The sequence below is a fragment of the Hylaeus anthracinus genome, unplaced genomic scaffold (assembly GCF_026225885.1).
Source record: "Hylaeus anthracinus isolate JK02 unplaced genomic scaffold, UHH_iyHylAnth1.0_haploid 0, whole genome shotgun sequence".
Lineage (NCBI taxonomy): Eukaryota > Metazoa > Arthropoda > Insecta > Hymenoptera > Colletidae > Hylaeus > Hylaeus anthracinus.
This window is the reverse complement of record NW_026533254.1, coordinates 14,298,559-14,326,394: the sequence shown is the minus strand read 5'-3', so window position 1 is coordinate 14,326,394 and position 27,836 is coordinate 14,298,559. Positions and strand designations below refer to the sequence as shown.

Sequence of the window (27,836 nt, the reverse complement as noted above, 5' to 3'; positions counted from 1 at the left end):
ATCACCTTGCGCGTGATCGTTTTCCATTGACGTACGAATGACATTGTCTGAAATCGAAAGATTTTATCGTCGTGCACGTGATCGTTTTTCACCGGCGTTAGGAAACGGGACGAGGAGGGTGAAATTATATCGCGTGACGCAAATTTTAATCGCCTCTGTAAATATATTACGTACAGATAAAAACTGTCCATCAAAACAGATTCGTGGGAAATTTTACACGTGCGGAATGTCTGGCGGAAGCGTTGCATTATCGGCCTGGATGAAGATGAAGCTCCTAATGCAAGGATTCAAATGTCGGGAGGACGGGACATGAAGTTTGCAAACGTATGATAAAAAAGGTAGTTGTCTTTTCCCTGGCATTGCCGTTCTTCGTCGATGGTTTCTTGTGTCCCTTTGATTGACTATAAAACAATGTACACGGATCATAGGTTAATTAGAACTGTTCTTCTTGTATCGATGGTTTTCTTGATAGTCAAATTGGTCTCGTCTGATAAAACACGTTTGTTTATCGGTTGTTGGATCGATCATGGTCTTCTAAGAACCATCTCCAACAGAGCCATTCGAACGTAAACGCCGTTTTCAGCTTGTCGGAAGTAAGCAGCGCGTGGATCCATGTCGAACGCTGGGCTAATCTCGAAGACACGAGGCAGAGGATGCATCACTATCATCTTTCTCTTTGCGCGGGACATCAACTGTGGCGTTATCACAAAATGCCCGCAAACCTGCAATCAAAGTTTCCGATATATTGCCAATTAGTAGAATATTAATCTTTCTCCTTTTATCGTTTCTTTCGTTTCGTTTTGAAATTAAACAAATCTATAGCCTATCTCATAATAGCAGAATAACTTTGAGACTTAGTAATAACGTCTATAATATTAGCTTTGTCTTTATTTACAAGACAAGTTATGTCTCCTTATTAATGGAGATAATGGTCATGGTCTGGTGCACGATAAATCTTTTCCATCGAATTAGTCTTTCGCATGCTAACGAGCAATTCAGCCTTCCAAAATCCAAGTTCAATGACGACTAGACCAAAGAAATGTTTACCTGTCGATACTCCTGCGGGTTGGCGAAACGTTCCTTCTGAATTCGCGTCATGTACAGGACGTCTGTGTCAGGAAGCGCGTCCTCAAGACTGGAGAACTTTGTCTGTGGAATTTCCCTCTTGGACACGTACTTCACCACGTGCTCAGGCATTCCAAGGCCGGGGGGTGACACGTATCGTAGCTCGACATTGTACAGGGTCAGTAACCTGCATCGCAATCCACGATATGTTAGAGCCTTTATTACTTGATAAAAACATTCGTAGGTCCAGGGCAAAGTACTATAAGTAGACTGGGAATGTTTACGCAAATTTATATTTTTACAGGCACAGATGATGATTCGAAATTTAGAGAAGAAGTGTGTTATTTTCTAAACATGTACTTTCTTGCTGATATTTAAAATATTTTTGTATTTGTCCATGTCCTCATACAATTTTCCATATCTCTTAAAATTCGTATGTTTTTTAAACGATACTAAATAAATCAAAAATCACGTTTGCAAATGCATAAAACCCACAGTTCCCTTTGGTTTGAAGTTCAACCAGGTAGTTTTGGGGCAACGTATCGCATCGTGTCATTGGACAAGGACTTACTCAGCACTTGACCTAGCCATGGAACTTTAGAAAGCGAAATGGCGACGGACTATCTCGCTTTAAAACATCCGCAAAATGCGTCGACGTTGACACGTACGAGAGTTATTGGCCACGATGTAGATCGCATAAAGATAAGATGGATCGAGGATGCGAAACAAGGTCATCCGTGAAATTTTTATGAAAACATGACCGACCTTGCGAGAGAATGGACAGTCCTGCCGTGCTTCAAATCCCCAACCATAGTGATGGTCAGTCCATTCACCGTACCGATCTCGTCACGTATCGTGAAGATATCCAGCAAGGCCTGCGTCGGATGTTCACCGACCCCGTCGCCAGCGTTCAACAATGGCTTCCTACAATGTTGCGCCGCTCTCTAGACACACGGGTCATCAAACGATAAGCTTGTTTGTTTCACTTCATTTTTACGGATGAACAATAATCATCATACAACTGCAGGGTCAAGGCTATAGGGCAACGAGTTTCTCCAATTTTTTTGTCTGAGAGTGAATCGATGATTAATAGACACGAGAGATTGCTTTTAATTGCACCGAGTGTCAGTTGATAAAGAAGTATTTTTCTGTTGTGTAATTTTTTTATCTGTATACCATGTTTCGTAAGAGAAGAGAAATGTTCAGTTGAGGAATGTTCCTTGTAAGTTTGATTAGTTAACGCTCACCGATACTGCACCAGGCTCGGGATGTCGAAGGACGACTACGTCGGCGTATCCAGCCATGACTACTACCGAATCTGAAATATTACGACATCGTGCGATGAATTGTCTACGCATTGCTTATTTTTCTTTCTTTTATTTATTTGACGAGTTTATCGACCACAATAGAGAGTACAGTACAGAGTACTTACTCTGTTATACGAAGTTAGGTAATACGAAGTTATGTATACAAGTAGAAGCTATCGAGGACATTACAAACCTTCCAAGGTTTCTCCCTTCTTCACCGATGACGTGGATCCGTCCATGTATATCACCCTTCCTCCGAGTCGCTCCATCGCAGCGGCGAAACTGCAAGAAGTTCTAGTGCTGGCCTCGTAGAAGATCGACGCCATTATCTTTCCCTGTTCAGAGGATACGTCTAATAAAGACACGATCCGTGGAAGGAGAACGTTCAACGTGGACGTTGTAAAAAATCAGGATCCCATCTGGTTATTACGAAATGGATTCTTACTCGTAAAATATGATCGATGGGACGTTCCTTTCTAATGGCGTTGCGAAGGAATTCCGCAATGTTGAAGAGGTCCTTCAGTATTTCCTTGTTGAAAATGTCCACGGATAGAATGCTATGTCCAATGAGGCTGTGAGTGGTAGAAACAGGCGGAACCAGTGCAACTGACGACACGAATAGATTAGGGTTGCTGTCGCTCTTGAACTTCATCGCGCTACTGATAGGAAGGGGTGAAATGGTACGCTGCAACAGGGAAGCTTTCGTTTGCTCGCGAGAGTCCACGTCCACGGCAAAGTGGACGTTAGACTTTTGTGTCACTGGCTGCAGCAATTGGGCGAATGGATCTGAAAGCAGAAGCAAAGAATAGCAGTTAGGAAATAAATTAGTTTACTATAGGGATTATTCTATCCTTGATCACGTCTACGTGCAATGTCAAAGTTTCTTGTCAAATTAATATATGATATATAGTCTGGCCACTGGTTCTGTCTTTCGTACACTACCAAATAATTCGTTCAAGATAGAAAATGTTTTCGTACCATTTTGTTCTTCCTCCGTCATGTCCGTCATCCGTTCAGGATAACTATTATACTTCTCATGGTTCGGGGACAGAAGACCATCCAACGCCGAGCTGGGTCGACTAGTGACGTCGACGACAGGCGGAATGTTCATGTGACCTTGGTGTTTCGCCACCTGTATTTGTCTGATGTCCTGCCCGAACCCAGGATTCACCAGGACCTGTCCCTCGACGTACGCGACCTCGCCTCTGAGGACCACCCTGTGAACCGTTCCTCGAACCTTCATTCCAGCAAATGGCGTCCACTTCGACTTGCTGAAGGGCATGGCCTCCGGAATTACCCACTCGTCGTCAAGGTCTACCTCGATGTAAGTGTTCGGTTGGTCTGGTATGTTGAAGATTCGTTTCGGATTTCTGTAGAGTTTATCTATCACGTCCTGAAAAAATGAAGCAAATCTTTTACACCTGGTCGCCAAATACGCGGACAATAAAATAAAGGATTCTCGTTGATATTAGAAGGAATTGTTTTACAATATGATTTAACCCTCTATCGACATTTTACCAAATAATTTTAGTTTTTCCACAAGATGACGTATACGTTTTAATTATATGATATCTCTGATGACCAATAACAATATTGATAACGGTTGGCAGCACCATCAACCTAAAATATCAAAGTAAATGCCTTGCGAGTTGTCTGCAGAAACAAAATTCGGCCCATAGAGGGGTTCGTCTTCGTCTTTACCGGAGAATTAAAATTATGCAATTAAGAGAATACCTCCATCGTCATTTTTCCTTCGTGGACGGCGGTCAGCAAAAGCGGAAGCATGGTTTCGAGCCCCGGGAATCCAGGTGGCGGTTTCTCGCTGGATTTCTCTTGTACCGTGTGTGGTGCTTGAAAGTAGAGAAACTTTAAAATATAATTGAAGTTCGGGAAAAAGATCTTTTAAGTTTTTAATTTTAATTTTTCAAAGTAAACGCCGAATGAATAAACTGAAAATATAAAAATTTTCGGTCTTATCGCTCTCTATAAAGTGATATTTTTGTAAAAATTCGTCTGTTCGAGTGACGCGCCCCTCGGAATTTCCAGCAAAAATTGCCCCGCAGTCAAAGGGTTAATTAAATTTAGTACTGAATTACCGTGATCCGTCGCGAAGCAATCGATCACGTCCAAATTCTCCCATAGAGCTTGTTGATCTTCTTTGGTTCCTAATATCGGTCTCACTTGACCTCGTCCGTGACCGATGCGCTCGAGGTCCTCCTCGCAAAGGAACAAATGGTGAGGGCAGACCTCGCAAGTCACCGCCATTCCCTAAAAAAGACAAGCAATGGTGTTTCAGCTATGGGAAAGGAATGGTAGAGTATTATAGTAATAAAATTTCCAAGCTGGTCAGTCAAACCCATGCACATCAAACTTTGATCTAAAGTCACCAATGAACTGGTACAATTAGTAAGGAGGTCAAGTGGATTCCAAATTTTAAATCAAGGTTAGTTGGGCAACAGATTCAGAGCCCTCGTTTGATAACAGAAACCTTCAATCTAGATTGCCCAACAAACATATATCGCTCGACACCATATCAATTAATAGTTAATAGAGCTAATCAAGTTGACTTAATGTTTGAATTATTTATTAAAAAGGAAAACCACATTAGGAGACCAAATACTAAATTGTTTTTCGGAATTTTAAAAAAAAATTAAATAGTCTTTCCTGTGAAAAAAATCCAGAAAAACACTCGATATTTGACCTCCTAATATGGCCCCTCTCCACCCTTTACCTTTGTAAAAATAAAAGGTTCGAATGGTGTCTTACTTAAGGATTCAAGAAGCATTATCGAATTTTCGCATTATATTTGTATATGCCACAAAATTGATGGCATAATTGCATAAATGTATAGTCTGGCAATTACTTACTTTCTCTTTAGCTGCGCGTATTATTTGAATCTCTTCCTTTCTAGCCACGTGACACACGTGAATGGGCCGGTTGTGTAATACAGCCAATAAGAGAACGGCGGCCGTCGTTTGGCCCTCGGCGTGCACGCAAAGGGGATGGTTCTTTGGCCAGCTTTGAAAGTGCTACAACAAACAAAGATTATTAGTTGCTAGTTTACCATATAGAGTTGACGAGTGTTTACGTTCTCTTCCAGCGAGAAGACGATCGTTATCTGAGGGATATACTCATTACATTTTTCCACTTACGTGGGATTAGTGCTTGGGAAACTAGCGTGATTGTTTGGATGCGTTGAAGGTCGTAGACCGTAGTTAGGCACTGATTACTTTTGTAGTAATGACATACAATTATCAAAAGAATGGGCGACTTGCAATTTTCCACAATGAATTTGTCTTTGATTACTTATTAATCGTTAATTGTATATATTTTATATTTAAAAGTTTAATTTTTTGGATTTAATAATTGTATAATATTTATTACGGTCGTGACGTTTAGTTTCATTAAAAAACGATGACCGACTGGTTTGTTTGTTACAGGATGAAATATTGTCCTTGTTTCAGGACACTTAAATACTTCAAGAAATTGGTTAAAACTGTTGCAGACGTACCCTAATCCATGCTGTGAGATCAGTCAGTCGGAGCGTCGTAAATGTCTCGTTCAGGTACATCTTCAGACCCGCAGCCAGTGGTGCCAACTCTGGTATTATATTGTAATTGTCCGACGATGCGCCCATGAAAATTCCATAATCGCATCTCGCGCTGGAGACAGCGCGCTGGGGTATTATGAGAAGAATTGTGAACATTTCAAAGTAAACAATTTGTAGCGAACGATATCATAAATACAAACATAAAAACAAACAAATGTCATGGCTCTTACCTCCTTGGCCAAGCAAAATGATTGAAGATCGACGACCGCGGGATTCGTGTTTGGCATCGCCAAGATCATCGTGATGCCTCCTGCGAGCGCAGCTGCGGTGCAGGATGCAAAGTCCTCCTTGTAAACAGCGCCAGGATCGCGGGTATGCACGTGAATGTCGATCAGACCAGGAAGCTTGATCATCTTTCGCGAAGACACGCAGTCTGTGTGGGTCTTCATGCGAGGTGCACGCCCGTTGAGCATCCTCATAGCCTGTGCAACAGAGGTCACACCGTATAGTAACTGCAATTGTTATCGATGAAATAACGATCGCGATTGGGCATTCTTACGGAGGTTACGTCAATGCGACGGTGCAGAAAGCTCGGGTTACTTTGGAGTTTTATTCTGAACAGACTCAACTTGAAAATTAGCGTCTGATATTATATTTGTGGAGTACGGTCCTTAGTTGTTAATAATAAAATTTAAAAAAAAAAAAAAAAAATGACGAATCTAAAGTAGTCGACACAGGAATTTGAGCTTTTGATTTGAGGATTCGAAAAATTGCCATTTTAATACTGATCTGACGAAATAGTTGACGAAATGTGTAGATGTATAACGCATTCGTGCTAATAATGAAGGATAATCCTAATCAATTAAAACTGTTTTGGGTTGGGAGGGTGAAGCTAAGTGTTAGAGAAATTGTTAGAGAGCATTGCAGCTGGCTTTATCAAGGAATCTGTATTATTTTATTTATAAATCAAACGGGTTAAGCCTAATTATAATACAATCTCAAAGATTATAAAAAAGGTATCGTCGAGCTTTCTACGAGCTTTTAACGTTGATACATCGAGACAACTTAATACGTTGTCATAATTGCACTTGGGTGATAAATTGATAACGATCACAATAGTTTCTTATCAGTGTATCATCTAATCTCTCGGTGAAGATAGTTTCATCACTGACGAAACGTCAGAATTTCAATACTTAAAGGATACGACGTTTACGCAGAAATTTTTAACAGCTTCATCTGTAATAAGTAGACTAGAACATTCTCCATGCGCGTCTATATCATAAATGCATAAGACCCGCAGTCTAGTAATAATATGAGCTCTGAAAATTCCAAAGCCCTGAAAGTTCTATTTAAACAAACTAAAAATTACTATCTGTCGGGAATCCCCAAAAGCATTATTATTTGTTATCTGAAGCGGAAATAATTTATCAAACGTAGGAGATAAAATCGTTTAAGCATTCGTATTGCATTACGATTAAACAAAATTCTAAACTCTCGGAGAATCCTTTATAACTCAAATTCTAAATTTCATTCGACGAATAACGAATAAAAAGCAATTTATCTTATTTCACGATATTCGTAAGTTTTATCTTTAGTTTCACCTGTATGCAGTTTTATCTACACTGATCTGTATTATCAAACGTCATGAGCTTCGTACTCGTGTATTGTACTCACTTCAACGAGTAGTTTTGCGCATTTAACATCCGTAATCAGTGGAACTGAGTAATCAACGGCGAGCCTTCTTGTACGATATCCATGCGTCATGAAGTTGGAGACACGTCGCGCACCGCCGTTCCTCATTGGCAAATTTATTATTAGATCGAACTGTTTCTTCGAAAGGAAATCAGCCAGATGCCTAAGCTCGCTCGGGCTGGCATCTTCGTTAACGCTGATATTCTCGAACGTCCATTGCACGGGTTCCACCTGAAAATGAGACACGAGTCGAGCCTGTTATTTACTATACAGCTTTTTAAGAAACATTTTCTTTGTTTAGTCGGTATTTGGCAAACAGAATTGAAATCTCTTATTTTATTTTTGCTAAATATTAGGAAGACCAGGAAGCAGTGCGTTCCTTTTACATTAAATTCAAACAAATAAATTTATAATAAGTTACCATTTTAAATCAATTACGTAATCGTCCTCGTTATCAACAACCGTTTGCCATCTAGCGTGTAAATTTTCAATATCTGATCGATAAAAATCAATTGGTACACAATGATCTGATAAACGTTAAACAATTCGCAGCATTCGATAATCAATTCGGTATTGACATTCGCAGAAACGACATTACTTTTCGATCCCTCTAATATGTAGCTGGCAACGCCACAATTAAAGTTTTAATATAATTCCAAGCCAAATGACCATCGCCGCCCAAAATGAAATAGTCAAAAAATCGTCCATTTCGAGGTGCCATACGCCCACGCTGAGAAACAATGACCCAAATAATGAGATTAGCGTGGAGACTTGCAAGGGTGGCACGTTCACCATTGGGATCCTTGCACGTGAAAACGTTATCGCGAGACCACGGTTGGCCACGGTCGTGGTGCTAGTACAAAAAGTTTTTCATGCCTAACTCATTCGTCGATAGTCGATAGCGAAGCACGGATTAAAAGCGTTCTGCCTCGCGTACCTCGATAACAAGATAGGTAGGTATTTATCGACAGCGGTTCCCCGGGGTTCGATCATTGTCTTATCGATGAGTGTTGAATACGTGTCATCTCGCGTTTGAAACGGGTCATGTGCGCGTACGTTGATTTCCTCTCGAACCGTCAGGACTACCGAATATCACTTCGTCCGTCGACAAACTGACCAGGATAAGCTCATCGGTGGCGGATCATTTCTAGCAAGCGGTTATCGCGAATCTGGGAAAACTCGCGATGGGAAACTCCAAGTCGAAAGCTAAACGCGGCTCGCGCGGGAAAATTTACGGGAAGACGGGTCGCAATGGACGCCCGAGCGGCGGGAAGGACCCGGCAGCAGCCAAGGAAGAAGAGTACGAGGACATCGAACTCCTGTTGTTAAAAAGGGCGATCCAGAGGAACCCTGAAAACTTCGTGCTGAACAATCTCATGATGTGTGTTCAGTTCTTCAGGAATTACGAAGAGTATGATATATCTTTAGTTTTTCTTCATTTTTCTGTTGGCTTGAGCGTCTTAGAAGCAGAACTCGTCGACTTCGTAGAGTAGGAATTAGGAAGAATTGGTGTTGAAATCATTGTTTCAACGTTTTAAGTAGCTATTTGTCGAGGGAAAGTAGAATTCTTTGTGGTTGTGCGAGACACGTGGTGAAAGCCTTCTCCGGGATGGTTTATCTAAGTCTCAATAAAATATGGGAAATCGTACTTTGAGAGGGTAGTCTTTACATTCTAACGTCAGTGATGGTTACGATAATTCAGAGAGATGTATCTATAGATACGCATGTACGTAATATTTATCTATGAACAAACTTCGTCAAATCAACCAATATCGAAACACCGATGTTCGATTACTCGTATGTACAACCACAGGAAATTTTACACTTGTTTGTTATAATGGTTGAAATTGTTACGTATTAAATAAATCTCTTTTTTAAATTTTGGTAAAAATAAGGGGTTTATACCAATCGGAGTTGTTCAGTTTTGCTTCTGAGACAGTCATTTATTTTAATTATTATACGATCAGAGAAATAGCCTCGTATTCTTCACGGTAAGGAACATTTAACCGCTTACATATAATAGCGATACCGATCCCTACACAATTCATCGTAATCTAATCTGTGCGTAGACATACTTTAGTACGGCTTAGGTAGTACGAGAGAAAATAACTTTTGTTCCCCCTTTTTTTTTATGGCCGTCTCGATAATTTTACATTTCTGACTAGAATAATTTTGGTTCGTATTTTTATGTAACTTTCCTGTTGAAATGTTCCGACTGGCTAAATTTACAGCACCGATGGATTTTTCGTTTCTACTGCTTTGTTTACAAGGTCACTGCCAGAGATAGGCAAAATTGTGTTGAAAAAAAATGGACTATGGGTTAATGAAATATATGGTAACTTTTTCGTTTGTTTAAATGGGTTTATCAAGATTTTATTATGAACTATTATTTACCGAGGTCTTCTACCCTGGTCGTTTAAAAACTGTATTCTTCTCTTCGGCTTTTCTTGAAATTGCCGGCGTTAAAAAAACGATGTTTTAAACCGTTATTTTAAAATTTAAATAATTGAGGTGACGCGAGAAAAAGAAGACGTGTTTTCCTTGACGTATACACAGTTTGAACAATGCCAATAGTGTTCGACACTTCATAAGAGTGTAAATCATTGCTTTTAATTTATCTACGCAAATCAGAAATGATACGATCTTTCAAAGTTCAAGCTCTAGTTTATTATCTGCCCTTCTAGAATTTCAACTCTATCTTACCTGATATATGGTCTTTCGAAACCAATATCTCTTCTAACATGCTACTAGTTTTTCATTTTTCACGATTCTTATCATTCCCCATTTTATTTCTTTCCTATTCGATCACATTTTATCGTACATCATATCGTGAAATTAAATTTGAAACGGTAATTACGAAACCTTCTTCTTCGATCGTATCTTCTTTTTATCCCATACCATCCGACCAATCTGAATTTCTTTCTTCCAAATTATTTTTGTTAATTTGCGTTTCCTGGACCAGTAGGTAAAATGTTAAAGCCTAGAGTTTTTCAGAGAGATCAAGCATGTGAAAGAAACGATGGTGTCGTCGCGGGAGGCCGAGCTGAGCAAATGTTTGCCGCCGCAGAAGCATGTTTTGTTACCTGACGTCCTCCAGGAGCACATAGCCCAGAACGTAGGCTTCACTTCGTCCAGGCAAACTTTTCGTCCCACTGTCGAACCGCTTCAACCCGTGCGAATCTACACGGTACACGATAACATCGACATTACGGAGCAGACATACTCGCCGTACTATAGCAGCTTAAACGATTCGACCATGTACAATATATTGCTGAAGCCAACGGAGCATCAGGGTAGGTAACGCAAATTACAACAGAAAATAGTGGACACAATCCTCCGATCCACAGTCCTTTTCCTACACGACCAATCCCGAGCCCTACGATTCGTGTTCTCGTTTCACTTCTAATTCTTGGGTATGGGGGACGCGATAATACGATAGGAATATTCTTCAAGTTGTTACAAGTCTTGTTCCTCCAGTTGTTAAAACTCTCACTTCTCAATTTATTTCAAATGTCATCCTCTCAGTTGTCAATAATTTTGTCCCCAAAGTTATCCCAAATCTTGTCTCTCAAGTTGTTACAGATATTGCCCTATCTCATTAGAAATCTTGTTCCATAAAAATCTTGTTTCCGTAATTGCTAATAATCTTGCCAGAATCTCGATTAAAGTATCGATACTGACTCTCGGTACTGCACGTATTATCAAATATTTGAATGATATCCGTGATACTCTCTCCGTATCAACGGATTACGGATTTGTCTGTCCTTCGGAGCTTCCTGTATTTAAGCAATAGTGTTTGCCAAATGCTTCCGATGGATCAATGTTTTTTATGATTGAACCAATAATCCTATATACCGATAAAACAAATATTTATCGTCAATTATCTCCGAATAAGAAATCGTACTCCCGAAATTATCAAGAGTATTAGCGCGGCAGTAAACGTGTTAAATCGCAAATCCTTTTCACGAAACGTCCTTCTGTCGCCAGGATACGTTCAACTGCAGCTTCTCGAGGAATTTACAACACAAAAGGACAACGGAGACCTCTCATCGATAGCCGAGGACGACGACGAACTTTACAGCGACGGGGACAGCGTTTATGGTCCGAAAAGTCGTTCGAACATACTCTTTAGAAGACCCAAGCAAAGCTTGTCCAGACGTTCCAATCCTGCGTTCACAAAGTCTCTGCCGAATCTACGGGACGAAGTCGAAGCCCTATCCGCGGGAGCTCTGTCTCGTTCCAATCGCGACCTGCAAAACGAGAACGATTCCGAGAACGGTTCCTCGACCGAGGAATCGAGGCTTCGAAACAAGAAAATCTGGACCAAGCTAGATTTACCCGCGGTGGAACAGGACCGCCAACGACAATCGTCGAAAACGAAACCCCTGAGGTCCGCCAGCCAGAGTCTCATCAGCAGCGTCAGTTCTGGGTACAAGTCCGACACTTACGGGATGGACAGCGACAGCAGCTGCAATCGCAGCCAGTCCTCCAGACGCAAGCAAAGTTCCAACAGCGAAGAAGTAGACGAGAGGTACATAACGAGCGCAGAGCTTCCCGGACGTTGCTTCAAGCGAGTGACATACACGACTGACGGGAGAATCTACGATCCGAAGGATGAGAAGAAACAGCTGATGAACAGCAAGCAGCGTAGGATCAAGCAAGCCCTGAATCGACACAATTACAATTTGTTCTACGTTAGCAGCACCGCGTTCATGAAGCATTTCATAAACGTCTTTACGTACAGATTGGCCGACTGCTTTGGCTTCGACCAGGAATGCATAGAGGACGTCAGACGCGAGGGATGCGTCCTCTACTGCGACAAGATCATGGTCTCCGACGATGCGTTCAAGTACAGTCGCGTAGAACAATACGAGATTATACCCGCGGTTTGGTTGCAGTGGCCCATCTGTGCCCAAGAATGGCTGGACAGACCGAGGAGCACGTGGCCTGACTACAACGACGTAGAAAAGATCAAAGACTGCGGATGCTACGTGACGCCGGAGGGTTTCGTGCCGAAGAGAGGTAGCAGCAATATCATCGAGGACCTCGAATGGCAGCTCACGTTCCCCACGGGTGAACGATACCTCGAAACCTGCATGACCAAGAGCCAAGTGCAAGTATATCTAATAGCTTTGATGCTCCACAAGTCCTTCCTCAGGCCAGTCTTCGATACGATGTTCGGTTTAACGACCGCTCACATCAGGCACAAGCTGTTCTGGATGATCGAGGAAAACGACAGACCGTCCAAATGGCCGTACAACAGAATGGGCGAGTGCTTATTGTCGTTGCTAGACTCCATGTACCATTGTATCAGCCAGAATGAACCCACTCTTAGGGATTACTTCGTCAGGGACAGGAATCTCTTTCAACGCGTGCCCAACGACCACCTATTGCACACGCAGAAGCAACTCAAGAGAATCACCGAGAATCCGATTATGTATGTTTTTCACGCCATGGAGAACATTCGATACAGCGAAAACTTTTTCCCGAGGCTTGACTACGATATGTTGTTGAGAATATTGACGGCGGACACGCTGACGCTGATCAATCCCGCACTGGCGAAGTACGCCGGGAAACCGATGCCTCAGCCTAGCAAGGATCGCTCACCGGAGGAAGATAAATACAGCAAAAAAGGATTTTGGGACAACGTTAAGAATCAACCGAAGAAACGGTCCGTTCGATTCGTCACCGATAAAACGCTGATTAATCCTCGAAAAGCAACGGACTCCATCATTGAAATCTCGGTGAGTTTCGTTTTGCGCTATGATTGATGTCATCCGATGACTATATACCTCGATATAGACAAAATTCTTTACTTGATAACAATTTTGATTAACGCGTTGACTGTCAGATTAATCCTTTTGAAAATTTCTATCGTGACTGAGCTTTGTTTCCAAACTATTGGAAACTGCGTAATCAAACATGTATTGTGGTATTCATTTTTATAACTTTATTGAAGTTTAGGAATTTCATTCAAATTTATTTCGTTTGTTCTTCAGTGAACATATATGGGTGACGTGGCGATCAAGGTGTTAACGAATAAAAGATAAGCAACTTGCTATCTATTATTCATTACGATGATTATAAAAGAAAATATTTTATCGTATAATAAACAAGTACACGTGTATACATTGGTTTTAATATAGGGCAATGCTCACACAAGATACTTAAAAAGATGTTTAATATCGACAATGACTAGTAAATTAATGGCAAAGAAAGAATTCAGTAAGATCATCTATTGTTAAATTTCTATAAGAGTAATTGATAGTCTTGACATATCTCAGTATATTTTCTTCCCTAATAAGCGATAAAGTTAAAGAAATGTTCACTTAGCTCGGTGACACGAGAGAACTCGTTCAGTAGTTAAGTTCTGCGAATTTCCGCGCAATGACTTCATCAACCGTTTCTTTTCCTTCGCGAGTCGACTCGATCACCTTACTCAATAGCTATTGATAAAGATTATAATTAAATGAATCGTTCTAATCTTATCGGTGATACATTAGCGATTACGAAGGGAGACGGTGAACTATGTTTTTAATGTTTTCAGATGCGCTGCGCAGAGCTGGAGGGTCCAAGGTTGTACGTTCTATTGGATTTCTTCATACGACATTTCATCAAGATAGCCGAACGGTACAACAAGTACGCGGATTATCAACAGAAGACCCTATACCTCGACCACGCCGACCGACTCTCCATTCTCCTCTCCGAGGAACTCAGACACAAAAGTGACGCAAGAGCTTATCGCGACAAGATTAAAGTCCTTAGAAAGAAGGTCGCCAACTCGAAGTCAAAAGACGATCCACCAGAGACGCCTAAGAGAAACTTAGAAACAGCCATATACGTGGCTCCATTAAAGGAGCGTTTCGCTAAAGAATCTCTTGAAGAAACTTCGACTCCGCTAGAGACGCGAGCTGAAAAATCGAAGAAGCAGTCGGAGAGTATAGATCACGGTCATCCGAAGAAGCAGTCGGAAAGTATAGATCAGGCTCAGACTATCACTCAGACTACAGTTCACGAATCACACTACCAGGACCTAAAAGAGACTTTGGAACCCACACAAAACAAGACACCATCGACTTCGACACTGAAGACACACCCAGCAAAAAAAACATCAACTTCAAAGCCAGAACCTGACCAATCTGAGGCAGTCGTGACGATATCATCTGTATCTGATGATTCCACGTATATTTGAGAGCGTGGAAGCTTCGACGTCAGTTTCTTGGAATCCCTTCGGGAAACATGGACCATTTATGATTGATATCAACTGAGGCTTTCGGATGTAAGCCATGCTATTTGGCTACCGTTAAAATCTTCAAGGATCAAACGACACGTTGACACGAATTGACAGTGTCGACTCGATTAATGTCGTTTGATCTCATCGGTATCAGTTAGTATCAACCATGAACAACCGGACCATGAAGGCCTCGAGTATCTTTATCGACCATTTAGTTCTGTTGTTCAATCCTGCACAGTCATCCGCTAATAAACTGCAAGCGTTAGGACCACCGACCTAGTACTCTACTAGTATTTTTTAACATTATTTATACTCGAAAAAGACTGAACGCGTTTCTCACTCCGAAAACCAGCGAAGTGCATTTTTAACGAAGATAATTCTAGGCAGATCGTTTAGTTATCATGCTTGACATTCGACTGTAGCCCGTGTGTAAATATTTAAATATAGTTTACGTTTACAAGAGACCAGATCGACTAGTAAAAGTTTCACTCTCACTTACCTCGACCCCGTGCTCGGTGTAGAAGTCAGCGGTGCCCATGCTGGCGTACAACTTGTATCCCATTTTGCGAAGGCTGCGAATGGACGGTAGCAGTTCCATTTTATGCTGCAACAGAAACAGTTTCGATGAAAGGATCGGTCAGATGACGCGAAGTCGTTCAAAATGGCGAAAATCTTACCTTGAAGCTGCCGACAGAGAGCAGGATACCCTTCTGAGGTATATGAAAGCCTGTGCTCATCATTCCCTTCAAGTATGCTTCGTATCGGTTGTCTCCAAAACAAGCGACCTCTCCGGTGGAAACCATCTCGACACCAAGCATCACGTCGGCTCCTGTGGAAATTCAAGCGAGGCATCGTAAATTGCCACTTTGGTACTTGGAGTTTAGAGATAGTTTAACAGTTGATAATAATCAGTATTTATACATTCTTTTACTATCTTAATTCTTAATCTTCTCAAACATCAGTTCATAAATTCTTACCAGCAAGACGCGAGAAAGAGAATTGGGGGACTTTAACGCCGACTTTGCCACATCCAGCAAGGACGTCGACAGGCTCGACAGGCTCTCCAACGATCAATCGCGTGGCCATGGCTACGAAATCGTGATCCAAGGTCTTCGAAACGAAAGGAAAGGATCTGGATACCCTGACGTTGCATTCGATGACTTTCAGCTCATTGTCCTATCGAGGGAGAAAATAATCAAAAGATATACATAGATTAAGTCCTGCGGGTGCTTGAAGTAAAATGATCTTCATAAGGTGTCTCTTCGAACATGCTTGTCACCGAAATTCGTTTCTCAGAATAAACTAGGGATTGATTCGATTTAATTTGACTTGCAAAAGTTGATGTTTTCGCTCCGACCTAATGAACATTACTCAGAAGTATTCCTTATAGTTTTTTTTAGTACCTTAGCGATCAGCTGCATGTTGAAGGGACCCGTCACGCAGAGCGAGGCAGCAACAGCTTTGGAAATGATTTTTATTTTCGTCAAAGTCTCGGCATTGATGTCCTGCGGCGGGGTGACGAGGGTGGCGTCGCCTGAATGAACACCAGCGTTCTCCACGTGTTCTGACACCGCCATGCAAAGTATAACTCCATCGTAGGCGATTGCGTCGACGTCTATTTCCTTCGCCTCGAGGATAAACTTCGATATAACCACGGGATGCTCTTTGTTTACTTCACTGGCGCTCTTCAAATACGACTCAAGATCGTGGTTCGAGTGCGCCACGTTCATCGCGGCGCCACTTAACACGTAGGAAGGACGCACTAAACAGGGGTAACCGACTTCCTCGCAGAACTCGATGGCGGATTTCAGATTGGTCAGTTCCTTCCACCTAGCCAACGATATTTCATCCTTAACATTTTGCAGTTCAAATTTTTGTATTTAAATCCATTTTTGTTGAGTCAAATTCGATACAAGACTGCGAAGGGTTGACGATGCCGACGAGTTGCAGTTACTGAATCAATCTGATGCTTCGCGACTCGTTAAAAATAGTCCAAATAGCAGAGATAAACGATGAAGATCAAAATTGAGTACTCTACAGGTAGAGTCTCTAAAATTTTACTCGAGTCAATGTTATTGGCAAGCTTTGAATAATTACCCCAGTGGGAGCCAAGTTCCTCCCACAAATTTTAGTCTTACCTAGGCTGTGAAATTCCAATGCCATCCAACATGCGGGAAAATTTGAAACGATTCTCAGCACCATCGACGGATTCGGGCGACGTCCCAAGGATCCTGGCTTGTTGTCTGTGAAGATCCATAGCGATGTTGTTCGGCAACTGACCGCCCATGGATAAGATAATTCCCTCTGGACATTCTTGGTCGTAGATGTCCATCACGACTTCGAATGAGATTTCCTCAAAGTACAGTCGATCGCTCATGTCGTAATCAGTGCTGACTGTTTCAGGATTATAGTTGACCATGATAGTCTTTCGTCCCAAGTTTCGTAGCTCGCGCAGGCAACTCACGGCGCACCAATCGAATTCCACTGAACTACCGATACGATACACCCCGGAACCTGCAAGAAATAATATTTATTTTATCTTTATAAAATGTCCTGCATTAATAATAAAATTAATGTATTCATACGAGCGGCCTCAAATAATTTTTTAAATTATGATAAAAGTAAGAGAAATATTATTACCGATCACCATCATGTATCCGCCAGGGAATTCCACGTCGTGTGTATTGCCATTGTACGTTAAATAAAGGTAATTAGTCGTGGCCGGCCACTCAGCAGCCACCGTGTCTATTTGCTTCACCAACGGTCGTATATTGCTCTCTTGTCTTTGTATCCTAACGGCCAGTTCCGAGCTTTTGACCACAGCGGCGATTTGCTTGTCCGAAAATCCGATTTGCTTCGCTCTCAGTAGGACATCGTGCGACAATTTCGTGTGGTCCACGTTCTCCAACACCAAATAGTAGTCGATAATATTCTTCATCTTGTGGAGAAACCATCGATCAATCTTCGTCAATTCGTACAATCGATCGATCGTGTATCCAGCTTTTATCGAAGCAGCGAGGACGAACATCCTCTTGTCAGTCGGTTTTTCTAATTCCTCGTCGTTGGGATCTTTCATGTAAGGATCAAACCCGTTTATATTCTCGTCGACCATTCTCAGGGCCTTCTGGAAGGCTTCCTCGAACTTGCGTCCGATCGCCATCGCTTCTCCTACGCTCTTCATAGAGCTACCGATCTGAAATCAACGAGGATCTGCTGATTAACCCTTTGACTTTGATTTTTTAAATGAAATCTTTTACTTTCTATTGAGAAATTCAACAGACGAACTCTTAAAATGAAAATAATAAAGCGTATCGATCCTAAAACTAATCTTTTCTGAGACTGCCTTACCTTCGTGCTCACCCGATGAAACTTGCCAAGATCCCATCTCGGGATTTTGACAACGCAATAGTCGAGACTAGGCTCGAAGCACGCCGTTGTTTCCCCCGTGACGGAATTATTGATATCCGGTAAGGGGATACCAAGCGCCAACTTGGCAGCAACGTAAGCCAGAGGATAACCTGTGGCTTTGCTGGCTAGAGCCGAACTCCTCGACAATCTTGCGTTCACTTCGATGATGTAGTACTCCTCAGAGGTTGGGTTCAACGCGTACTGGATGTTGCATTCTCCAACGATGCCGAAATGCCTGATGACGTTTGTAGCCGTCGTCCTGAGCATGTTATACTCCCTATTCGACAAAGTTTGACTTGGTGCGACGACGATCGATTCGCCAGTGTGGATGCCGAGAGGATCGACGTTCTCCATGTTGCAGACAGTGATGCAGTTGTCATAAGCGTCGCGGACAACCTCGTATTCGACTTCCTTCCAACCCTTCAGCGACTTGTCGATGATCAACTGATTCGAATGGGCGAAAGCCTGCTGTGCCAAGATCTTCAACTCTTCCTTCGTATTCGCGAACCCTGATCCTAATCCTCCCAGGGAGAACGCAGCTCTCGCCATCACGGGATAACCCAGCATCTCGGCTGCGTCCAATGCCTACAAATAGATGAACGCGAAATTAGAATAATAAAAAGTTCGATCAAGTGTGTACATCTTCTTTAATCAACGGAACTCGATATGGATGATATATTTAGCAAGTGGATCGAATTTTAGCGAATCAAAATTTAATTTTTCTTCACCTCTTGAATGGAATAGACCGCGGCACTTGGCGCGACCTTCCCGTCGATCTCGCTGATCTTCTCCGCAAAGATTTTCCTGTCCTCGGTTTCTATGATCGACTGTATAGGTGTTCCCAAGATTTTCACGTTATACTTCTGGAACACTCCACTCCTTTCTAACTCGACGCCACAGTTGAGGGCAGTCTGTCCGCCGAAAGTCAAGAGCACGCCGTCGGGACGCTCCGACTGTATCACCTGGAATAAAAATCACGTAGATATAATGTGGATAAATAGTCTAATAGAAACATGTCCTCGAGTATCTCTAGAATATTAGAAGACCAGAAAGTAATGTCGTTTCTTTTGCATTTAAATTCAAACAAATAAATTTATAATATCTTTTTTATTTTTAATTGATCACCCTCGTTAGCAACAGTCTTTTGGCATCTAGCGTGCAAATTCGATTTCAAATCGTTAAAGAAGTATCGAGATTCGCAGAAACGACATTACTTTTCGATCCGCCTGATAGATATAGTGCAAAAAAAAAAAAACCGTAGATACTCTCTGCACTGTATCTATTCTATATTCTGTATCTTGCTTTCCTTCATCTTTCTTTCCACCCTTTCTTACCTGTTCCACGTATTCGGGTATGATGGGCAAGAAGTAAACTTTGTCAGCCATGCCTTTGGACGTTTGAACAGTGGCGATATTGGGATTGATCAGAAGCGTCTGTATGCATTCTTCCCTCAGTGCTTTGATAGCTTGCGAGCCCGAGTAGTCGAACTCCCCAGCTTGGCCGATGCTGAGGCCGCCAGATCCCAAAATCAGCACCTTCTTCGGCCGAACAGCGACGTCAGGGTTGTTGACGTGGAAGGCCAACTTCTGATTCAGCCTTTCCTTGATGGACATCCCGGGTTTTCCGCTGGCGTCGTCTTTCACGGCGTCTAGGAACACGTCGAATAGACATTCCAAGTCTTCGGGACCAGCAGTGTGCTCCGGGTGAAACTGAACAGAGAAATACGGCAGGCTGGAGTGCACCACCCCCTCGTTGCTATTGTCGTTGGTGTTGGTGAAGAGGGCTTCCCAATTAGCTGGCAGTTGACTAGCGTCGACCGTGAATCCGTGGTTCTGGGACGTCATATAACAGCGGCCAGTTCCGTGATGTGTGACGGGTTGATTGTGACCACGATTTCCGTAGCTGTGCATCAGCGTATAGTGATTAGCAAAATTGGACACTCTGCGTGAACGTGATCACGTAATCTTGGAATCTTAATATTGTACTGGAAGTATAATGAAATACTATACAGGACGTTTAAACTGTGACGAGATGTTTTCTTGGAAACTTTGGAATGATTGCAACGAATGGTTAATGAAATGTATCATAATTAGACGAAATAAAATATCACTAAAATTATAACGATTTATAAACAATCCATCCAAGTACGTTTCGCGAAGATTTTTCGTATTAATATATCCCATAGAAGCATGAAATCAGCAATTATTATTTCTAGAAAAATTCATGAAGTATGCTCAGCTTTGCTCGTCACGGTATACAAAGTACAATGCTCTGAAACAAGCTTGAGAACAATGCCGTCCAGAGCTCGACGATCTATAATGAAAGCAACACGTGGCAGTACGTTACGTACTTCATCTTATATGTAACGCAACCGGCAGCGATGCAGAGCAACTGGTGTCCCAGACATATACCGAAAATCGGTTTTCCCTTCCGTGATTCCAAGGCGGCGCGAATATTTTTCACCGTCGTTTCGCACATGCTGGGATCGCCTGGCCCGTTGCTGAGGAACAGGCCGTCGTACTCGGCTTCGCTGAAGTCGTAATCCCATGGCACCACGTCTACGCGAGCACCTCGGCTAATCAGACACCTTAATTGATTGTACTTCAGGCCGCAGTCCACCACGCATATACGAGGGTGACCGCTAGGGTTGTACGTTCTTTGATTAGGCTGAAATACGATGGATCGATGTCGGTATTTTTTAGCATAGAGATTAGGTCATCCCGTAAGTTTGTGTTTTGATGTTTTGTAGAAAATGTACGAGTAAAAATTTCTGTGGAATTAATTAGGCTGCGGAAATGAAGGAGAAGGTGGCAACTCACCTGAGCAACTTCTGCCACGAGATTTCTCTTGTTGGGATCCTCTATCGGAGGAACTAGGGGTGACAGGTGATTTATTTGCGGAGATTCGAACACGATTCTCCCCAATATAGTGCCGTTTTCGCGAATAATTTTCGTCAGGGCTCTGGTATCGATTTCGTATATACCAGGAATGTTTTGTATCTTCATCCACTCAGATAACGTTTTCGTTTGTCGCCAGTGACTCGGATTTTCGCATATTTCGCCGACCACTAGACCTGCTGCCCATATCCGGTGGGATTCGAACCAACTGTAAAAAAATCAAAAAGGGAAATCATATCGTCGGAGTGATGCGATTAGAGTAAAAAAAAAAGTGCTTCGGGATCCGAAGTATCGAACGAGAAATAGCAACGCACTTATCTATTACAGAGTACCGTTAAATATTTATAAAACTGATTGCTTTAATCCACGAACGAGATAAAGTTATAGATACTTGACAAGAAATTCGATTTGACGGCGGACTCGGTAATTTTCAGTGTCAAAGCACTTGGTACAGTCGTATCTTTTTATATTTATAATCACTTTTCTGAATAACAAAGATTAACGATATTATATTTCCACGATGTTTATTTGAATTTATATTATAAAGGAAAATTTAAAAAAAAACAATGTACATTATTTCATCGCATTTCTCAACTTTTTGTTTCATGGAGTTAATCGATTTGTGCAACGAATAGTTCATATGTTAGAATCTGTTTTGCTGGATGTCTCAGGAATGATCGATCAGATAACCATGCAATTTGTCACTGTGACTTTAGCGATGTCGCGAAATTTCCAGTTTAATAGCCGAACGCTTTGGAGCCTTACTATGGTATTTTGTGCTCGTCCAGTTCGTCATCGAACACGCCATAATTTCCGATCAGCGGATACGTGAGTACTAGAATTTGAGCGTGGTAGGAAGGATCTGTGAGCGACTCCGGGTAACCCACCATACCGGTCTGGAACACTGTAAAAAATGCATCAGTGGGAACAGCATGTACTCGTTACGTATACAATGCCCGTTCGTGCTCTACGTAATTTCCAAAACATAAATACGAAGGAAATCCGACGGCGCTGAAACGGGTCGATCGAGTTTGTGTCCGATCGAAAGCTAGACGTCGAGCAACTGGCGATTTCACGAAACAAGAACCTGCTCCGAACTCGAAAACGATAACTTATTCAATAATCCGTTTATCGTCTCGATTTTCACGCGGCGAGTCGATAAATGGATCAAACTGATTAACGATTTTAATTATTTTATAAGATTCTTAAGGAGTCTTTTCGATGTGACATTTCCGAAAAAAAAACAATTTTTTTCTTCTTCATTTTTCGGTAGTAAATATGTTTAAGAATGTATCGTTGAAATTTCGGAGGAGATTTGAGTTATTTTCGATTTTACTATTCTCTTTCTGAATAGTACTATTAGCAGAAAAAAAATACTGGAATCGTTTTTTTTTTATTGTAGTCTGCGAACCAGAAAGACTTAATGCGATTAAGAAGAATAATAAGACTGGGTTGAATTGACGATAAGTGTTGCATTATTTTTAGAAACAAGAAAAAAAAGGTCTAGTAATCTTTCTACGAGCTTCGAAAACGTTCCGTTGATGTCGAGCGATGTCTATTGTATACAAATACAAACACAAAGATAACCCGCGGAGTGTAACCAAACGCAGTTGTCAACGACACGGATATCTATGTCTTCCTGCGGAGCAGAGAGCGGGAAGACTATTGTGCAGATAAAAATTTTCAGTAATAATAAAAGAGGTAAACTACCTCTGGTCGTCGTTCGTTCAATGAAAGCTATCAATCTGAATTGTAAAATTGCATTACTCTACTCTTATCATCCTAATTATTCGACTGTCATGTAACCCGGTTTTTCGCTCCAAGGCCGGAAAAGTATCATTTACTTCGCAATTATTTCCAAAATATATCAAACGAATCTCTTAAATTTTCTAGTACTTTCTCGTCGAGAAAAATTTCATCCTGTAAATCAAACTCCAATTTTTCATTCCACGATCAACGAGTGACAAACAGCTTATCATTTATTCGTTCATCGCAATTAATTATTTCTAAATAAATTGTTCTTTATCGCTAACAAGTGCAACATCATATCAAGATCGACTTGCTGAACCGTTGGCAGACGCATCAAACGAGCCTCTCGTAATAGTCGCTAATCGGCAAATAAGCGTACATCAAACCCACGTGGCCGGTTGATGGCCTGCCAGCGGCACACACTTCCATCCCGACATAGGTGAAATTCCTGCGTTGTATAGATCTAAATGTCAGACGGTAGAAAGGTAAGAAAAATGAGTAAGTTCAGTTACTCCGTTAAATAAAAATTAGAATTCGTATAATGGAATTAATTATTAAAAAAAAAAAAAAAAAAAAAAACAAGAAACTAAAAACGGAGCTGTCCGATCGAGTGAATGCTCCGAATAAATTGCTGTACAAGCCAATTCTAAGTACCGTGCAGTATTACAATTGCTGTATATGCGGTTTATTTTGTTATATACTAATCGGACAGAATCGTCACCACTTTCGCTTTCGTGCTTTTCGCACTGTGGGTACGCATGCGAGGTATGTAGGTACATGGAAGTCACGAATCGTTATAATCGCGTGGGACTCGATCAGCGTCTCGGCGCACGGTGTGTCTCGGTTCATCGAACCGGATGCCGAGAATCGTAACGTCGAAGTTTGGAGGAACGCGACTATCGGCTCTGTTATTAAAGAGAGCCGTGCACGGCCGCGTATGTCCGCTCCAAAATGACGACCACGTGTTTTCCAACACTTACCGACTTCACCGTCAACCGGTTTTTCCGCGCCAAAGTATTTTCCCGGGAAAACCGAGCCATCCTCGAGCACGAGGTAGGCGATTTTCGCGGAACCACGAACCACGGTCGCGTGGTCGTTCATTTTCTCAATGATTTACGGTGGTCCACGATTCGATCGCACTCTCGACCCGGCAGACACTGCTAACACCGTGGTCGAGAACACGCTTTATGCATCGACATTCGGTTCCCTGAGGCTCCCACGAGGCTGCGCGTGATGCCCTGCGCACTACGTCACGGATACGGATAGTTAGAGCCAATGGTTAGGCCTCTGTGCGCGGAAGAGTTTTGCGCAGATCCCGTGGCTCACAGTGGCTCCATGGATTGAATATCATTGGTCGAATGCGCGCCATTTCACGTTACTCGTCGAGTTTGAATTCCGCTCTACTCGCACAGTGTGGTACGTTGACAATCGAGGAAGTATCGCACCTAAGTACTAATTTTTGTTTATTCTATCGGGGTCTTGTTGTGACTAACCTTTCTTTTATTGGGTTGTCTGGAAAGTCCATGCTGATTTTTGATAGGTAGTGCAGGTCTGAATATATCGAAATGACTGAAAACAAATAACATATACATATGTATGTATATGTACATCCCTTAAAAGGTGGAAAGTTTGTGGAACGAAATGGTACCTATGTAATTCAATAAATATACGTTACAATTCAAATGTGCCTTTGAAGTTTTCTTAAAAATTGCCACGAACTTTCTGGACAACCTAATACAATTTATTATACAGTCGAACGGAAATGTAAAACATTAGAGAACGGTGGAACCTCGATTGCTACATGAGAATCTCCTTTTACACATGGTCCGAACAAATGGAGGGGATAGTCCCTAAGATATACCCAAAATTGGAGCTGCCAGTGGGGAGGTGCTGTGCAGGGTTACTGTTCATTGAATCGGTGACTTTGATTATTATAGAAAACTTGACTTTGATGTTGTATTAATAAAATAAAGAAACAGTTGAAACTGCTTTTATTTGTATATGGCTCGGATGGCAAAATGCCCATCTACACCAAAGTAGCGAATAACGGATAAAATATAAACTTGTAATGTGTTTTCTTCTTCGATACAAAATTACAACTTGAATTATATGTACAATCAACTTTCGTTCGACGTTAGGCCACTAACAATTCATTCGAATAAACTTAACGAATAAGGCAGTATACACAGTGTTCATACGCTTTCTGGTATTCGAATAAAATTCTGTCTATATCTGATCAGAAAACAATGAGTGTTCGACCACACTAAAAGCTACTTTCACGTTTCTACTTTCACATATTTTTAAAAATAAACACAGTCATGTAGATTATGAATCTTTTAGAATGTTGTGTTTCAGACGATCCTCGCCGTCATTTTTGTTTCACATGCCCGTAAAGAATATTACTTGTTTTCTGACCAAACAAAGCAGAAACCCCCCTTAAGGAACGAATAAAATTTTTGGAAGACCTTTATTATTGATCGTGTACGTGTACAGTGTACCCTATGCAGCTATGCGATGATGTTCCCACGAACCATTCGACTCATCCTTCCGGTACATTATTCGATCGCCTATAAGGTGATCCCTCGCATAATAAAATTCCATCATCGTCGGGTATAACTTGTAGCCAACGCTGAAATATTATTTAAATCCGGTCAATTCGAATTCATTTCGTCGTCGTTGCAATTGAAATTCACGTACAAATGATCCGGCATCGGTAAAGTGGTTTCGTTTCTTCGAACTGAATCCAATATCTCGTCGTGTCGTTGCTTGTGCTCCTCCCAATTCACTTCTCGTCCTTGATGGCACAAGTGTGAACGAATTTTACAGAACAACGGCTCCCTGTTGTACAAATGCTGGAAATCTCCCTGCTCCAACCTCTTCATGGTCCCTTCCACCCTGACCTACGGCACCAGTTGCAGAGCGTTACGAACGATCGATAGACATTCGAGTTTATAACTCACCTGTCTGGCGATATTCTGCTCCTTGTCGTTCACGTGACACCACAGGTAACACATGGCCACCTGAGGGACGTTTTCCTGAAACAGTGGAAGCTGACAGTGAAAGAGTCTTTTGAAATGCAAAGTCTTTCTGTTTATTTTATAATATTGATAATGGTGATCTATTTCGTTGCATGTACAGTTAAAAAAAAAATGCTTGAAATATATTCATCTAAAAAAAAGTTTTACACTGACGTGGTCTTTACTTGGAAAAACTGCTCACCATACGCTATATACACCGAAGCGTGTAAATAACAGATCGTTATTTTAATAATCGTAAACGTGAAGATGACTCAAAACCAGGAAACGTGTACGTTTTACACTAAACGACGCCTGTGTTAAGATCGACAAACAGAGGTCTTCATTGTTATCTTACTATATTATCGGATTTCTTGCTACGGCTGTCCGTCACGATGACAAAGCCGTCGTTATCGAACTCTCGAAGAACGACGTTCCTCGCGGACACCTCGCAGTCTCTGAAAGAAAGGTCCTTTCGTTAGAGTCCCAGCAGCCCGTGCATTCAAAGTAACGATCGATCGTGCACCGACTTTGAAACAGTCGCCAAGCAACAGACATCCGGTTCCCTCGGTTTGTATCTTCGTACCTCGTCGTGCCATATCCTGAACAGGTCGATCGGATGATCCTGGACGTTCTCGATTCGCGCCACGTCCGAGAGATCCGTTCCTTTCGATCCCTTCGCAGACGATTCCCGTACGGGAACCGGTTTAGTAACGCATGGAGGAGAACGAATCAATCGGAGCAGCGACTGATCGAATGTTCATGATCGTTGTATAATTGAAAAGAAACGGGGGACTTGTCCGTCTACGAGACAGAGATGGGTAGAATGTTCATTTTGCTAACGAATAATTAACAAAAGGTTGGAGTTAGAACGGTGAAAAGAGTTTTTATTTTACATGTAATTGCGGATTGTCAATATTTTTTAGCATCTTCTTCGTTACAGAAAATTATTTAAACTATCTCGCGAACTAATCATTTCTTTACCACTTTGATACTTTTTTAATGTAAAATAACGACAGGATTCAATCTATGCCAACGAAATATGCATTTCCATTAAAGAAAAAAATACGATCCTACAGGTATAGTATTCTTCAAACCATTAGTCTTCTCCATTCGACATTTTTTCTAAATGCACCGGTAACGAATTTATGGCTTCTCACGCTTATTTGGCCCACCACGTGCACATTCCTTTTTCCCTTTTTTTTTCTTGCTCGTTTGCTAACATCTCCCCTCCTCGGATTAGAGTGTACGTTTCGTCGGACGCATAAATAGATACGAGAAAATTACAAACGCAATTACATAATGGAGATAAGTTTCACATTAACCGAGTAACAGTTACTCGGAGTTTCTTCGCGCATGCAAAGTTTCCGCTCGTGGTCTACTGTTCGAATAAAATTCTACCCATCTCTGTGACAATGTCACCGGTGTCTATCAAGGATGACGTATTAGGATTCTGCGGTTTCCCGGTAAGAGGGGCGGTTACCGTGGCCCGATTGCTCGCGTGTTGTCGAGGTAATAATAATAGAGACATCGTTTCAAAGTGTGCTCGCGACGAAGATGAAAGTGTCGAGTTACGGTTTCTGTTAACCTGACACACAACACCCTTCGAGATCTCGGCGAAAGAATGCTGCCACGCGATTACGTAACGTTAGGCGCGCGAGTTGGTCGAAATGAACGGACCGTGGAAGTTTGTATAAAATATTCTTACCATGTCTTTGATTCCAACGAGCCGGCTCCGTATTCACAGCGATGTTTACACTTGATCGAACGTTGTGCCAGAGATTTTGCCGAACCAACGGCTGGCACGCAATTGTACCCAAGTGTTGAGCATTTATTAAGTAACCCTGCTCGAAACCTCCCACCATCCCTACCGGACTCTGCGCAGTACGTCCTTCGCAACACCACCGAAGGTAAGTATTC

At 41.8% G+C, this 27,836-nt stretch overlaps 3 protein-coding genes across 3 annotated transcripts; 1 reads left to right on the top strand and 2 right to left on the bottom strand.

Moving 5' to 3' along the window:
- Positions 1–139: 139 nt before the first annotated feature.
- Positions 140–24,088, bottom strand: LOC128897140 (CAD protein). Its single transcript, XM_054160861.1, has 26 exons — positions 23,883–24,088; positions 21,919–22,057; positions 21,076–21,361; positions 20,607–20,923; positions 19,591–20,158; positions 18,985–19,218; positions 18,197–18,841; positions 17,489–18,041; positions 16,987–17,362; positions 16,252–16,678; positions 15,826–16,024; positions 15,526–15,677; positions 15,348–15,452; positions 7,597–7,845; positions 6,153–6,404; positions 5,884–6,048; positions 5,240–5,401; positions 4,469–4,640; positions 4,107–4,222; positions 3,351–3,765; positions 2,818–3,158; positions 2,566–2,707; positions 2,313–2,383; positions 1,831–2,009; positions 1,048–1,252; positions 140–722 (listed from the first exon to the last, which is right to left on the bottom strand). The coding sequence occupies exons 1-26, from the start codon at positions 24,001–24,003 to the stop codon at positions 525–527; spliced, it is 6,789 nt and encodes a 2,262-aa protein (XP_054016836.1). The 5' UTR covers positions 24,004–24,088; the 3' UTR covers positions 140–524.
- Positions 8,894–15,312, top strand: LOC128885329 (uncharacterized). Its single transcript, XM_054139321.1, has 4 exons — positions 8,894–9,025; positions 10,599–10,907; positions 11,602–13,358; positions 14,162–15,312. The coding sequence occupies exons 2-4, from the start codon at positions 10,634–10,636 to the stop codon at positions 14,804–14,806; spliced, it is 2,676 nt and encodes an 891-aa protein (XP_053995296.1). The 5' UTR covers positions 8,894–9,025; positions 10,599–10,633; the 3' UTR covers positions 14,807–15,312.
- A 788-nt stretch (positions 24,089–24,876) lies between the features above and the next one.
- Positions 24,877–27,761, bottom strand: LOC128885737 (pyridoxine/pyridoxamine 5'-phosphate oxidase). Its single transcript, XM_054139967.1, has 6 exons — positions 27,625–27,761; positions 26,447–26,592; positions 26,275–26,374; positions 25,863–25,937; positions 25,600–25,802; positions 24,877–25,531 (listed from the first exon to the last, which is right to left on the bottom strand). The coding sequence occupies exons 1-6, from the start codon at positions 27,625–27,627 to the stop codon at positions 25,402–25,404; spliced, it is 657 nt and encodes a 218-aa protein (XP_053995942.1). The 5' UTR covers positions 27,628–27,761; the 3' UTR covers positions 24,877–25,401.
- Positions 27,762–27,836: the final 75 nt, after the last annotated feature.